Genomic DNA, 14,337 nt, shown 5'->3' on the forward strand with positions numbered 1-14,337 from the left:
GAGGCGCTGCTTCAGGCAAGGCCCCCTGGTTTGCAGGGGCCGGGGGGCTGCAGCTCCTGCTGGGCTCTGCGTAGGGCAGCCTGGGGTCCTGTCTAGGGCTGAGCAGAGTGTGGGGCACCCCCTGCCTGATCTTCATTCGAACAGAACCTCCTCCTGACAGCCTCAGAGAAGGCGGACTCGGACCACAGACATCTCGAACTGCTACACCACAGCCTGCACTTATCTTAGTATTCTTTGTTCAGTATTTTTCAAGATTTTAAATGATCCTTCTTTATTCTTCATGGTTCTGAACAATTCAAAAATGATAGTAATTATCAGTTTGTTTGGCAACGTTTTCACAAACGTTTAAATGTTACGAAAAGCATAACTATGAATGTTGCCGGGACCTGCTTGGACATTTTCTGCCTTGCCCAAGTGCCTGAAGGGTTCCTGGGAGCAAATCATCTACACTGTCACTGCGTGCCCAGAGTCTCCAGTTTAAGATTCTTTCCAGACATAACCCTTTCATATGCTTTTTCCTCTTTTACCATTTTTCACGAATTTCCTTCCTATTACAGAGCCTCACCTCATACCGAGTGAAGAGGAAATACAGTGTACTGTGAACGGCATGAACTGAATTCACGTGAGGAAACGGGACCCTCAGTACGTGTGGGCACCAGGTGCAGCTGAGCAAACGGTGCTCACACCCCCTATGGGACTCTCCTGCTCATCAGAAAGAGCCTGCTTGGGGCGCCAGGGCCCAGGGACCCTTCCCCCGCCCACAGCCCGCTTGTTTAGGTGGGGACAGATAACCAGCACCTAGGACAGTGCCCAGCACACAGCAGGCATCAGGTAAGAAAACACACGGGCATCATCGATTTCAACTTCCGTAACAGGAAAAAGGAGCTGACTCCGCATCCTCTGCACATGCTACCTACATCAGCCTGGCCATGACAGAGCCAAACCAGGACTGTGGGCTCTATCTGAAGGAGGGATGGGTGGCAGGGGGCATCCCACCCGAGACCTCTGACTCAGGGCCAATGTAGCTTAACGCCGGCACCGGGAGTTTTGCCCCAGTTGGTACCCGTTGGATGTGTGGACCCTGGAGTTAAAGGAGGTGCTTTGGCTGCTGAATGTGTGGACCCTGGAGTTAAAGGAGGCAGGCTCTGCCTCCCAGGTTCAAGTGATTCTCCTGTCTCAGTCTTCTGAGTAGCTGGGATTATAGGTACCTGCCACCACGTCTGGCTAATTTTTTATTTTTAGTAGAGACAAAGTTTCACAAAGTTGGCCAGGCTGGTCTCGAACTCCTGACCTCAGGTGATCTGCCCACTCCGGCCTCCCAAAGTGCTGGGATTACAGGCATGAGCTACCGCACCAGGCCTCCCTGCTCATATTTTCTTTTCTTTTTCTTTTTTTTTTTTGAGACGGAGTCTTGCTCTGTTGCCCAGGCTGGAGTACAGTGGCATGATCCTGGCTCACTGAAACCTCCAGGTCCCTGGTTCAAGCTATTTCTCTGCCTCAGCCTCCCCAATAGCTGGGATTGCAGGCACCCACCACTATGCCTGGCTAAATTTTGTTGTATTTTTAGATGAGATGGGATTTCACTATGTTGACCAGGCTGGTCTCGAACTCCTGACCTCAGGCAATCCACCTGCCTCGGCCTCCCAAAGTGCTGGGATTACATGTGTGAGCCATCACACCCGGCCTCCTGCTCGTATTTTCAATGACCCATTTTCATGTTTTGGACCTTTACCTATTCAGATGGTTGGAGCCCCTGTTTGGGCTTTTACCAGCTTGGGCTCAGGATATCCTGCTTCCCACCGTGTTTTGTGGTTTTCAGTTGCGAGCTCAAATGCCTGATTCATTGATTGGCGGGAATTCTTTGAGGCTGGCTTGAAGGGGAATTGCATTGGCCTCTGCCAGCCACCTGGGGGCACTGCTTGGACCAAACGTGACAGGCACTGCTGCTCCTGGGTGGCATCTTCTGATATCCCTTCCCCACCCTCACTCTATAGCCTCTTCTCCAGGGACCCAAGTGGTCACTCCTCTGTCCACTCATGATAAAGGCCAAAGTCTTGGGCTGTCCACCCAGCTGTCCCTGTGGCTCTCGTGCCCTGTGTGCCACCAGCAGAGGGCTCTCCAGCAGCTACCACTCAGAGACGTGGCCTGCCACGGTTTATACTCCACATGTAGAGTGGGTTGTTCACAGCAAAGGGAGTGGCAAACTCCAGACACGATTCCCACTCTTGCTTGTAAAAATAATGCTGAGCTGATCTCCATACACAAACCTCCGAATGACGGGTGATTTCTTTTGAAGAGAGGCAGGATGAGAACATCGCTGCACATTTCCTGCGTGATTTCCAGACAGTAGGGTCCGTGTCTGCCCCACATCCCCAGGGTTGGCAGACCCCATGACAGCAACCCTGGGCTTTAATTACTTTTTTTTTTTTTTTTTTTTTTTTTTTAATTTTTATTTTTTATTTTTTATTTTTTTTTGAGGCGGAGTCTCGCTCTGTCGCCCAGGCTGGAGTGCAGTGGCCGGATCTCAGCTCACTGCAAGCTCCGCCTCCCGGGTTCACGCCATTCTCCTGCCTCAGCCTCCCGAGTAGCTGGGACTACAGGCGCCCGCCACCTCGCCCGGCTAGATTTTTGTATTTTTTTTAGTAGAGACGGGGTTTCACCGGGTTAGCCAGGATGGTCTTGATCTCCTGACCTCGTGATCCGTCCGTCTCGGCCTCCCAAAGTGCTGGGATTACAGGCTTGAGCCACCGCGCCCGGCCTTTAATTACCTTTTTGTTGTTTTGTTTTTGTTTTTTGTTGTTTTGAGGTGGAGTCCTGCTCTGTCACCCAGGCTGGAGTGCAGTGGTGCAATCTCGGCTTACTGCAACCTCTGCCTCCCGGGTTCAAGCAATTCTCTGCCTCGGCCTCCCGAGTAGCTAGGATTACAAGAACCCACCCCAATGCCCAGCTAATTTTTTTGTACTTTTAGTAGAGATGGGGTTTCACCAACTTGGCCAGGCTGGTCGTCTTTTTTTTTTTTTTTTGAGACAGAGTCTCGCTCTGTCGCCCAGGCTGGAGTGCAGTAGCCGGATCTCAAATCACTGCAAACTCCGCCTCCCGGGTTCACGCCATTCTCCTGCCTCAGCCTCCCGAGTAGCTGGACTACAGGCACCTGCCACCACGCCCGGCTAGTTTTTTGTATTTTTTAGTAGAGACGGGGTTTCACAGTGTTAGCCAGGATGGTCTCGATCTCCTGACTTAGTGATCCGCCCATCTCGGCCTCCCAAAGTGCTGGGATTACAGGCTTGAGCCACCGCGCCTGGCCAAGGCTGGTCTTGAACTGCTGACCTCGTGATCCACCGGCCTCAGCCTCCCAGAGTGCTGGGATTACAGGCGTGAGCCACCACGCCCGGCTGACTTTAATTACTTTTAACAACTTCAATGTTGACAGAGAAAATGTCTTGTGTTCCCCTGATCACTTGTGGAGGTCATGCTGTCCTCATCTCTAAACAATTACAGTCTTACTTCCTCAACCACTCACACCCGTTCTGTTTCTCGGTCCCAGCATTTACCAAAAGCCTTTGTGTAGGAGCTCTCTAATCCTAAGTGTGAGTTGTCTGGATCTCTTCTGGGTTTTATGTGCTACAAACCCTTTTCCTATATGTTTTTTGCATTTAATCTGGAAACTAAAAAAATCAATCTGTGTGGCTGAGTCTAAAGACCCTCTGGTCCTCACTGCCCGGTTTTTCTCCAGATATCTACACGGCTTCTAGGTTTCTTTTTTTCATTTCTTTGAGAAGGAGTCTCACTCTCTGTCGCCCAGTGGCAAAATCTCGGCTCACCGCAATCCCCGCCTCCTGGGTTCAAGCAATTCTCCTGCCTCAGACTCCCAAGTAGCTGGGATTACAGGCATGCGCCACCATGCCCGGCTAATTTTTGTATTTTTAGTAGAGATAGGGTTTCACCATGTTGGCCAGATGGATCTCGAACTCCTGGCCTCAAGTAATCCACCCATCTCGGCCTCCCCAAGTACTGGGATTACAGGCGTGAGCCACTGCGCCAGGCCCTGTGATTTTTTTTAACCTCAATCCACCTGCAATTTACTGTGACGGGAGCCAGCAGGCTGGATTCCTACCCACCTCACCCCCAGTTCCTGGGCTGATAATTAACCAATCGCCTCCTCGGGATTTACTGCACGATCCGTTCCCTCCTCCTCTACAGGAAGTGCTCAGTCCTGCAGGGCCCAGGGCCAGCTCTGACCCAGCAGTTCTGACCCATTGAGTGGGCTTCCCTGTCCCCCCACCCCGAACCGTCCTTCACAGGGGAGGCAGCCCCTCCTCACCTTCTTCTTCAGAACCTCGCTGGCTCTCTCCCTTTGGTTCCCCCACTGAATGCTTCCTTCTCAAAGTCCAAGGGCAGTCATTTCAAGTGCACATAAAGACCCAGGCAGGGAGCCCAGTCCTGAGCGACTGATGTCCACTCTTTCATCTTTGGTTCACCAACAAAGAGGACGGAAAAGTCTCTCTTCTGATGCCCACTCTTTCATCCTTGGTTCACCAACAAAGAGGATAGAAAAGTCTCTTCTCCTGGTGCTTGTTCCCCTTTAAGTCTTACTTATTCACACAAAACCAAGTGCTTCCCTCCTGAAATGCCCCTTTTAAGTGACAGTGGAGGTGATCTGAGTGGTCCTGCAATTAACATGAAGTGGGCGCTACATGGAGCGGCTCTGAGGTCTGGGCAGAGAATGTTACGAGCAGACGGCGAGATCAGAGCCTGGGCACAATTAGGTGGGAACTGGACAGGGTGAGCTGCAGGCCAGCTGCCCTCCCTGAGCAATCGAGTTGCAGGCTTTTGGGCCACTCTTGCCTTGGCCTCTGTGTTTGTGAAACTGGCTCGTTCACATGCCCAGGAGGGCTGCACTTCCACGGCAGAGTGGAGCTGTAGTGGGTCACCCTGCCACCCGTTCCTCCAGTGTCCGCAGGAAGGAAAGGAAAAGCTTTTGCTCACTGGTGGTGGGGAGGGGAGGGTCACTTATGGCCTGCACCTGCTATCAGCAAAATGGACTTTTCTCCTAAAAGTTGCACGGTGAGAGGCCAGCAGCACCCTGTGCTGCTTGGAGCCCTGGCCCATGTTGCTGGGTGAGTGGGTTCACTCTGGGCTAATCCGTCATGCAGAATGAGAGAAGAGGCCATGTGGAGACGGAAGCAGAGGTGAGTGGTTCCTCTGTGAACCCAGGAACAAGGCTGCCCACAGCTACCAGCGGCTGCGGGAGAAGGAGGGCGCGACCCTGCGGCACCGTAATGGGTAATACTAGGCGCCAACTTGACTGGATTGAGGGATGCCTGGAGAACTGGTGAAGTATTGCTTCTGGGTGTGTCTATGACGGTGCTGCCAGGAGACTGGCATTTGAGTCAGTGGACTGGGAGGACAAGACCCACTCTCAATGTGGGTGGGCGGCATCCAGCTGGCTGCCAGTGTGGCTGAGGCGAAGCGGGTGGGAGAAGCAGGTTTCCCGGGTCTTCTGGCTTTCATCTTTCTCCCATGCTGGACGCTTCCTGCCAGTCGTCCTGCCCTTGGACATCAGATTCCAGGTTCTTTGGCCTTTAGACTCTGGGAATTATTAGTGGTTTGCTGGGGGCTCTGGAGCCTCTGGCCACAGGCTGAAGGCTGCACTGTCGGCTTCCCTGCTTTTGAGGCTTTTGGACTCGGACTGAGCCACCACTGGCTTCTTTCTTCCCCAGCCTGCAGCTGGCCTATCGTAAGACTTCGCCTTGTGAGCCCGAGGGCCAATTCTCCCTAATCAACTCCCTTTCATGTACATGCATCCTATTGGTTCCATCCCTCTGGAGAACCCTGACTCATGAAGACACCTTCGTTTTGGACTTCCAGCCCCAGACTGCGGGAGAGTGAGTTTCTGTGGTTTAAGCCACAGGTTAGCAGTGCTCCGTTCTGCAGCCCCAGAAGGCTCACACTGTGTGTCCTCAGAGAAGGCGGCCAGGGTGGGCTGGGGTGTGGACAGGATCTCTGTGCTGCACCCCTCCCTGGCACCATACTCCACAGATGCTCCCAATGTGGCCGCCTCCAGCCACACTTTCCTGAGCCCCAGCCCAGGCCAAACTGCCTGTTCACTCACACCCACCTGCCCTAAGCACACAACCCACAGCCGCCTCGGCTCCCCACGTCCTGGGGTCCCTAACCTCGTCCTCAGGGTCTCCCAGACACTGGTTGGACTCTCCTGTGCCTGCCACATCCTCGGTGCTCGTGGCATCTCTGCACTGACCTCCCAGGGAGTATGATCAAATGCCTCCTCCTCTAGGAAGTCCTCTGGGCTCTCCGGGCAACGTCCAGGTCTTCCTAGCATTGGCCTACTGATCTCCTGGAGCCTAGTTCCCTCCACACCCCTCTTCAATCACTCAGGAGCTTGTCCTGCGTCTCCACCTGTGTCAGCCCCAACAGGAATGGGAGTCCAGACCCATTCTTGCCACGTGACAGGCACCGAGCACACGTGGGGGCGGGAGGAGTGGCTCACATGCACAGAACTTCTTGATGATCTAGAGGGCAGACCATAGGAGTAGGAGGAGGAGCAGGTGACCTGAGGTCGCTCCAGGAGATGGAGGAGCCGGACGTCCAGCAGAGGTTGACACATGAGGCCATGTGGCAGGTGGGTGTGGAACGCAAAGGTAGCTCCAGGGCCACTGCTCCTGATGGCGAGGCAGCCTCCACACAGCTCTCTCGCAGTGACACGCGTCCGTGACCCCCCTGCCACGGTGCAGTCATCGCACTGGCTTTACAGGGAGGGAACTGAGGTACAGAGAGGGTGGCACGGAGGCAGAGAGAGCAGAGGGGCTGGGACTGAACCAGCACGGAGTGGCCTTGGTGTCCCATCATGCTGGAGATGGCTGCTGGAGGCCACCTGTCATGGGGACAGACTGCAAGAAGCACGGGGCTGGCCAGGCAGTGGCATGTGACGGGCCGTCAGGGGCTCTGTGTGGAGGCCCGCAGTGGGGACAGGCCCTGTATGCTTCTACCCATCCCCAAGACACTCCCTGTGTGGGACAAACTCCAGGGCCACCAAGGCACCCCAGACACCTCCCCTTCCACTGTGAAATACGACAATTACAAAAGCATCTGAATCACCCATTTCGTAAGAACTAGAAAAGCACCACAAAGAGAAACAAGGGAAGTAAGCTAAGTGTCCTCTGGAAAGGGCCCCCATGAGTGGCCACTGGAAAGACAGAGACCCAGGTAGGGAAGGGGCTGAAGGAGCTTCCGGGGTTCACGGAGACTCTTGCAGCCAATAGGAACACTGTGTGCAGCTAAAAACACACACCCTGGCACTACATGTGGAATGTGGCCGCTCCACTCTAGATGCAGGCAGGCTGGGGCCTCAGGCCAGCGAACCTGAGCCTTGATAAAAGTCCAGCCAGGCAGACACAGACAGCATTCACTGGGCAGCCACCACGCAGGGAAAGGCCCAGAGGGCACTTCCCGCCTCTGAAAGCCCTAGTCAAAGCCTCATCTCCGCACCAGTGAAAGCATTTCTGTGACCCTGCCCTCGGGCACCAAAAAGAGCCCAGCCTGGGCTCAGCAGGACGTGCCTTCCCTCCTCTCTCTTTGCTTTTAAAAGTAACAAAGGGCCCCTTGAGGGACTAGTCCCGAGGGGGCCACTCACCCTGTTAAAGCGCTTGGCTTGGAAGAGATGGCCGTTGGCACGGTACAGCTTCCTCCATCTTCTGGCTCCCCGGCGGTAGATGGATTCTGGAAAGGACAGGAGAAAGGCGTAAAGAAACAGAGTGGCGGCCACGAGCCCACGCAGAGTGCAGCTGCGACACGCCACTCCCGTCCAGGTGGTGGTGGCTGCAGCGTCCTCCCAGGCAGGGAAGGTAGGGCTGGAATGACGGCCTCCCGGCGGCCGCTCTCTGCCCCTCCTCACATGATCCTCATGGTGTCACGGCCTCAGCGGCTGGAGACAGCGGCCCAGGTGAGGATGGAGCCAGGTGTCCTCGCAGCGCAGACAAGATCCACCACCGGACGGCCGCTGGCTGACAGTGGAGCAGTGAAGTCGCCCCAGGCCTGGCAGGCTGGGCTGTTTGCCCCCGCCTGTTTTCCTTTCCACCCTCTCCTCCCCAGGCAGCCCCGTGAAAAACAGGCTTTTTTTCCACACAGGGACAGTTCAAACGGGCCTCGATATTTACACATGACTGTCAGAGGAAGGAGAGCGGACGCCACACTGGAGCCTGAGCCAGGCTAAGATGCAGAGCGTCACTGACTTCACCTCAGCAACTCGCCAGATGCAAGCGGCGTGAGGCCCAGGGCTCTCCAGTCGAGTTTCTTTTAACCTAATAAATCTCAGGGCAGGAGAGCCAAACCAACCGTGCCCCCATTTCCATTCGAAGTTACCAAAAACATCATCTTTATAACATGCATTTGACAGTCCAGCCCATGTGGACTGTGCCTCTTATGAAAAGTGCCAGCACCAAGCCTGTAACCAGACGGCGGGTCTTGTCCTTCTTCAAAACCGTGTCTCGCTTTGCTTCTCCAAAACGCCTTGAAACGGATGTGTGTGTAAACAGAATCTTTGGAAACGTAACGTACAACGGGAAGCTTTGTGCTTTTATAAAATTCCATCATAAAAGCGACTTTCACGAACCAAATGAAAGTGCCACGAATATATTGAAGTGGAAATTGTAACGGAATGTTTTTAAAACAGGCAAATGACTAGCTCTGGCTGGAAACTGCTGAAATCAGGCCACACGGATGGTAAAACCCGCTCCTCTTCCTTTAAATATTCAGCGCGAGACCAAGAAGACATTGGTCCTCCAGGAGCGCACGTGAAACAGGCCTCACGGTGGCGGGTGGTTCAGCACCCCCAGCCCCCCTCCAGGATAGCTCAGCGTCCCAGTACCCTGGGGCACGGTACAGGGTTTGACAGAGGCCTGGTAACACCAAAGGCCCCTCCGGCCACAGACGCTGGGGCCGTGCAGCCTGTGCTCCCTCCGCATTCCACCCACCTGGGCGCCAGGCCTGGGCTCCACAAAAGGCGCAGACCCCCGGGGACGGCCACACCTTCGGCCCCTGCACCCCTCAGCCCTGAGGAGGTCGGATGAGCGCCCACGTGGCTCTGCCCACGACGACAGAGCGCATCCTGCCCTAACCAGCCCACAGCTGGTTTTGGCTCCAGGAGTCCGCAGGCCGAACTTTTCCCTCGGGGGGCGCTCTGCCCGCCCAACAACCCTCTCTGAAGAGAAAAAGAGAAGCGTGTGAACCGGAGGAGACGGAAGCACTGTGGGCCACAGAGACAGCGGTGCACCGCTTGTTAGGGTGGGCCTGTGGCGAGTGGAGGGACAGACGCAGAGCCAGGGGCGGAGCCGAGGGACGGACGCACAGCCGGGGGCGGAGCCGAGAGACGGACGCACAGCTGGGGGTGGAGCCGAGAAATGTGCGCACAGCTCGGGGGGCAGAGTCTAGGGAAGGACGCACAGCGGGGGGCGGAGCCGAGAGGCACACGCACAGCTGGGGGCGGAGCCAAGGAATGGGCGCACAGCCAGGAGGCGGAGTCGAGAGATGGACGCACGCGGGTTGGGGGAACCGAGGGACGGATGCACAGCTGGGGGGCGGTGCCAAGAGGCGGCGCGCAGCTGGAGGGCGGAGCTGAAGGACGGACATGCAGCTGGGGGGTGGAGCTGAGAGGACGCACAGCTGGGGGTGGAGCTGAGGAATGGACGCACAGCTGGGGGGTGGAGCTGAGAGAAGGACGCACAGCTGGAGGGCGGAGCTGAAGGACGGGCAGGCAGCTGGGGGGTGGACCTGAGGCAAGGACGCACAGCTGGGGGATGGAGCTGAGGAACGGACGCGCAGCTGGGGGTGGAGCTGAGGGCCGGACGCGCAGCTGGGGGTGGAGCTGAGAGAAGGACGCACAGCTGGAGGGCGGAGCTGAAGGACGGGCAGGCAGCTGGGGGGTGGACCTCAGACAAGGACGCACAGCTGGGGGATGGAGCTGAGGGCCGGACGCGCAGCTGGGGGTGGAGCTGAGAGAAGGACGCACAGCTGGGGGGATGGAGCTGAGGGCCGGACGCGCAGCTGGGGGTGGAGCTGAGAGAAGGACGCACAGCTGGGGGGATGGAGCTGAGGAACGGACGCGCAGCTGGGGGTGGAGCTGAGGGCCGGACGCACAGCCAAGGGGGCGGAACCGAGGGGCAGACGAGCAACTGGTGGCAGAGACGAGGGACAGACGGGCAACTGCGGGCTGAGCTAAAGGCTGGACGCAGAGCTGTGGGGCGGAGCCGAGGGATGGACACACAGCCGGGGGCGGAGTCAAGGGAATGGACGCACAGCGGCCGACAGAGCCCAGGAAGGGATGCACAGCTGGGGGGCGGAGCCAAGGGTCGGGCGCGCAGCTGGAGGGCGGAGCCGAGGGACCGAAGCACAGTCGAGGGGTCGGAGCCGAGGGATGGACAAGAAGCTGTGGGCAGAACCGAGGGGCGGATGCAGAGCTGGGAGGCGGAGCCAAGGGACGGACACACAGCTGGGGGCGGAGCTGAGGGACGGGGACACAAATGAGGGGCGGAGCCCAGGGACGGATCGAAGCTGGCTGGAGCAAGGACACACGGGACCCACACCCAGTGCGCCTGGGAAACCCTGAAAATGCGCCAACTGGACACCCTTCAAGTTCAATCAGTAAAGAGAGTGACGTCCTAGCAGGCGCCAGGGCTCATCAGGGAGCCCCCAGCAGGCTGAACAAACTCTCCCACAGGACACAACACACAGCCCGGCGTCCCCAGTTCCCGCCGGGACAAACTGAAGTGTCCCCTAAATTCACGTGGGGAGCCCTAGCTCCCAATGTGGCTGTATTTGGAGATGGGGACCCCACGCCTCCAGAACTTGAGAAAATAAGTTCCTGTCGTGTGTAAGTCACCCTGTCTGTGGGGTTCTGTCACAGCGGTCCAGGCGGGGACTGACCCCGCTTCCCACCACACACACACTTGGTCCCTCGGAGACTAACGATGGAAACGTGGGCAGCAAAGCGGCAAAACATTTTAGAAGGAATTACAGAAGATCTTAGTCACCCTGAGTCACCTGCACACGTGAGAGACAAAGGGCCTGTGACTAGGGACGCTGGACTGAAAAATCCACGAGGAAAATGCAGTCAGAATAGGAACAGAAGACCAGAGCAGGAGTCTCGCCCCAGAGACACAAGCATCTCAGCCCGGAGAACCATCGGAGGAACCTGCAAGGCTGCCCAGGCGTCTCCTACACTGTGGGGTTGGCACAAATCAATCCCCCGCAGCCCCAAATACCTTCGAGGCCCAGGAGTGCACCAGGGAAATGGCTTATTCTCTGGCAGAGCCTCGCAGCTCAGAAAGGAGGACCGTTTGCTCCCCCTAGGGCCCGGCAGGCCCACTGCTGCTCCGGGAAAGCTCAGAAACACTGGCTCCTGGGCTCAAGAGCATTCAAGAATGTCTGATGACCCCAAAGTCTGTGGACAAGAGAATGCATAAATAAACTGATGTGTGCGTGTCCAACGGAAGATACAGCCAGTGCGAAGCCCACCTCAGCCACGTGCAGTGGTCCAGAGGTGTCTTAGAAACACCAAAAATCAAACCCTAGGGTGACAGAAACATGGTGCCATTGCTGTAAAACCAAACAAGTAAAAAAAAAAACCCAATAGGCCGGGCGCGGTGGCTCACGCCTGTAATCCCAGCACTTGGGAGGCCAAGGCGGGTGGATCACGAGGTCAGTAGATGGAGACCATTCTAGCTAACATGGAGAAACCCCATCTCTACTAAAAATATAAAAAATGAGCCAGGCGTGGTGGTGGGCGCCTGCAGTCCCAGCTACTTGGGAGGCTGAGGCAGGAGAATGGTGTGAACCTGCGAGGCAGTGCTTGCAGTGAGCTGAGATTGCACCACTGCACTCCAGCCTGGACAACACAAGGAGACTCTCTCAAAAACAAAAGCAACATCTTGTTTTAGAATACACAGTCATGTGACAAAAATGTTCTAGTAAGCAAATAACCAATCCAATTTCAGGCTGGCAGATGTAACCAATCCAGTTTCAGGCTGGCAGCGGTGGGGGACAGGCTGCGGCTGGGTAGGGCTTAAGTCCTGCCCCTGGCTGGCTGCTGGGGGTAATGTCCATCGATTACCACGCTTTATATTGCTAGGAGTTCTGCGCTCCTAGTGTGTGTTAAAAGGTATGTTGAATAACAATAGAACTAAATGACCTGGGGGCACAGGGACAGAGAGGATAATTTCAGGCATTTCCTTCAGACCTGCCTCCTTCAAATATCCCATCTCACTTTTTAAACTTTAAGGGTTCGTTTTGAACTTTTATTAGGGAAGGGAGTTGCCCCAGCCTGTGTTGCCCAGGCTGGTCTCCAACGCCTAACCACTGGTGATACGCCCACCTCGGCCTCCCAAAGTGCTGGGATTACAGGCGTGAGCCACTGTACCCAGCCTTCAAATCAGATTTTTAAAAAGGAACAAAGAGCTCTGAGCCTACAAAGAAACTCCCAGGTAAGAAGCCACTGGCATCCCTGCCTGCTCACGGGCGCCGCCTGGAGCTCGGCTCGAGGCAGGACACAGGTGGCAGCCAGTGGTCAGCTCCAGGTGCCACGGGGACAAATTTGCAAATACCAAAGGAAAATGAGCGAGAGGCAGGAATTCAAGTGACCCAACGACCACAAAGGCGAGGCCACGCCCCACCCCACGGCAGTCCAGCTGGAAGGTCCAAGCCCATGATGGTGGCCCTCTTCTGGGAAGGCCAAGTGTGCTGGCACTGCCTGCGGGAGGGTCGAACCGTGTCAGGCGGGAGTCCTGCTGTGTGTGGAGACCGAGTGTGCCGGGCGGGAATACTGCTGTGTGTGGAGACCGAGTGTGCCGGGCGGGAGTCCTGCTGTGTGTGGAGACCGAGTGTGCCGGGCGGGAGTCCTGCTGTGTGTGGAGACCGAGTGTGCCGGGCGGGAGTCCTGCTGTGTGTGGAGACCGAGTGTGCCGGGCGGGAGTCCTGCTGTGTGTGGAGACCGAGTGTGCCGGGCGGGAGTCCTGCTGTGTGTGGAGACCGAGTGTGCCGGGCGGGAGTCCTGCTGTGTGTGGAGACCGAGTGTGCCGGGCGGGAGTCCTGCTGTGTGTGGAGACCGAGTGTGTCGGGCGGGAATACTGCTGTGTGTGGAGACCGAGTGTGTCGGGCGGGAATACTGCTGTGTGTGGAGACCGAGTGTGCCGGGCGGGAGTCCTGCTGTGTGTGGAGACCGAGTGTGTCGGGCGGGAGTCCTGCTGTGTGTAGAGACCGAGTGTGGCTCAAGGAGATGTGCGTGGATGCCAAGTGCCAAGGCAGGGCCTGCAATGGTTCACTATATGTGTCCACGCGGCTGGGCCATGGTGCCCAGATGGCTGGTCAGATGTTATTCTGGATGTTTCCATGAGGGTGAGTATGGATGAGATAAACATTTAAATTGGCTGTGAGGGAAGCAGACTGCCCACCACAATGCAGCTGGGCTTTACCGAGCAGGCGAAGGCCCCCACAGAACAAAGCCTGAGCTCCCTGAGCAGCAGTGCTGCGGCCGTGGCTCCTCCTAGGTCTCCAGCCAGCAGGGCCCCCCTGCAGATTTTGGGCTTCATGAGTCTCTATGAACAAGCCAGTTCCTTACAATAGATCTTTCTATACACACACCCTATTGGTTTGGTCTCTCTGGAAAATCCTGGCACAGGGTCTCCAAGGTGGGAGTTCTGAGCAGGCATCATGTTTCCCACTTTCCTCGCCCTCCCAACCCCCATGCGGAGTCCCGCGGGAAGGCATGCCAGGAGCCCCTGAACCTGGGGACCCTGGTTGGGCAGGATGCCCAATACTCCCAGCACCTGGGTCTTGCCTCAGTGAAAGGGGGGGAAGCCCCATGAGGTTCATGCCAGTCCTCAGCTGGAAAGCAGGGACCAGGTGAGTTATAAGGGATCACAGGGACAGCAGGGCAGCTCATGCTTGTATTCCCAGTACCTCGGGAGGTCAAGGCAGATGAATCACTTGAGCCTAGGAATTTGAGTCCAGCACGGGCAACATGGTGAGACCCTGTCTCTATTAAAAAAAATACAAAAAATTAGCCGAGTGTGGTGGCATGCACCTGTAGTCGCAGCTACTCAGGAGGCTGCAGTGGATCACCTGAGCCTGGCAGGTGGAGGCTGCACTGAGCCGAGATCACACCATTGTATTCCAGCCTGGGCAACACAGCCAGACCCTGTCTCGAAAACAAAACAAAACAAACACAAAAAAAACCCACTCTTTTTATCTGGGGGTAATTTCAGATTCACAGGGAAATTGCAAAGGCTGTGCAGAACCTGGTAACCAGAAGCCTCCCTGTGGCCAAGG

At 56.3% G+C, this 14,337-nt stretch overlaps 1 protein-coding gene across 4 annotated transcripts in view; it reads right to left on the minus strand.

Moving 5' to 3' along the window:
- PRKCZ (protein kinase C zeta) overlaps positions 1–14,337 on the minus strand; it is a 142,640-nt gene that overhangs the window by 49,448 nt on the left and 78,855 nt on the right. For 3 of the 4 annotated variants that reach the window (XM_073007928.1, XM_007980936.3, XM_007980934.3), the window contains one exon: positions 7,652–7,737. In XM_073007928.1, the coding sequence (XP_072864029.1) occupies positions 7,652–7,737 (86 nt within the window). Of the gene's footprint in view, positions 1–7,651; positions 7,738–8,990; positions 9,338–14,337 lie in introns of those variants that run through there. The other variant, XM_007980937.3, reaches the window with a different exon arrangement.

Source organism: Chlorocebus sabaeus, chromosome 20 (assembly GCF_047675955.1).
Source record: "Chlorocebus sabaeus isolate Y175 chromosome 20, mChlSab1.0.hap1, whole genome shotgun sequence".
Taxonomy (NCBI): domain Eukaryota; kingdom Metazoa; phylum Chordata; class Mammalia; order Primates; family Cercopithecidae; genus Chlorocebus; species Chlorocebus sabaeus.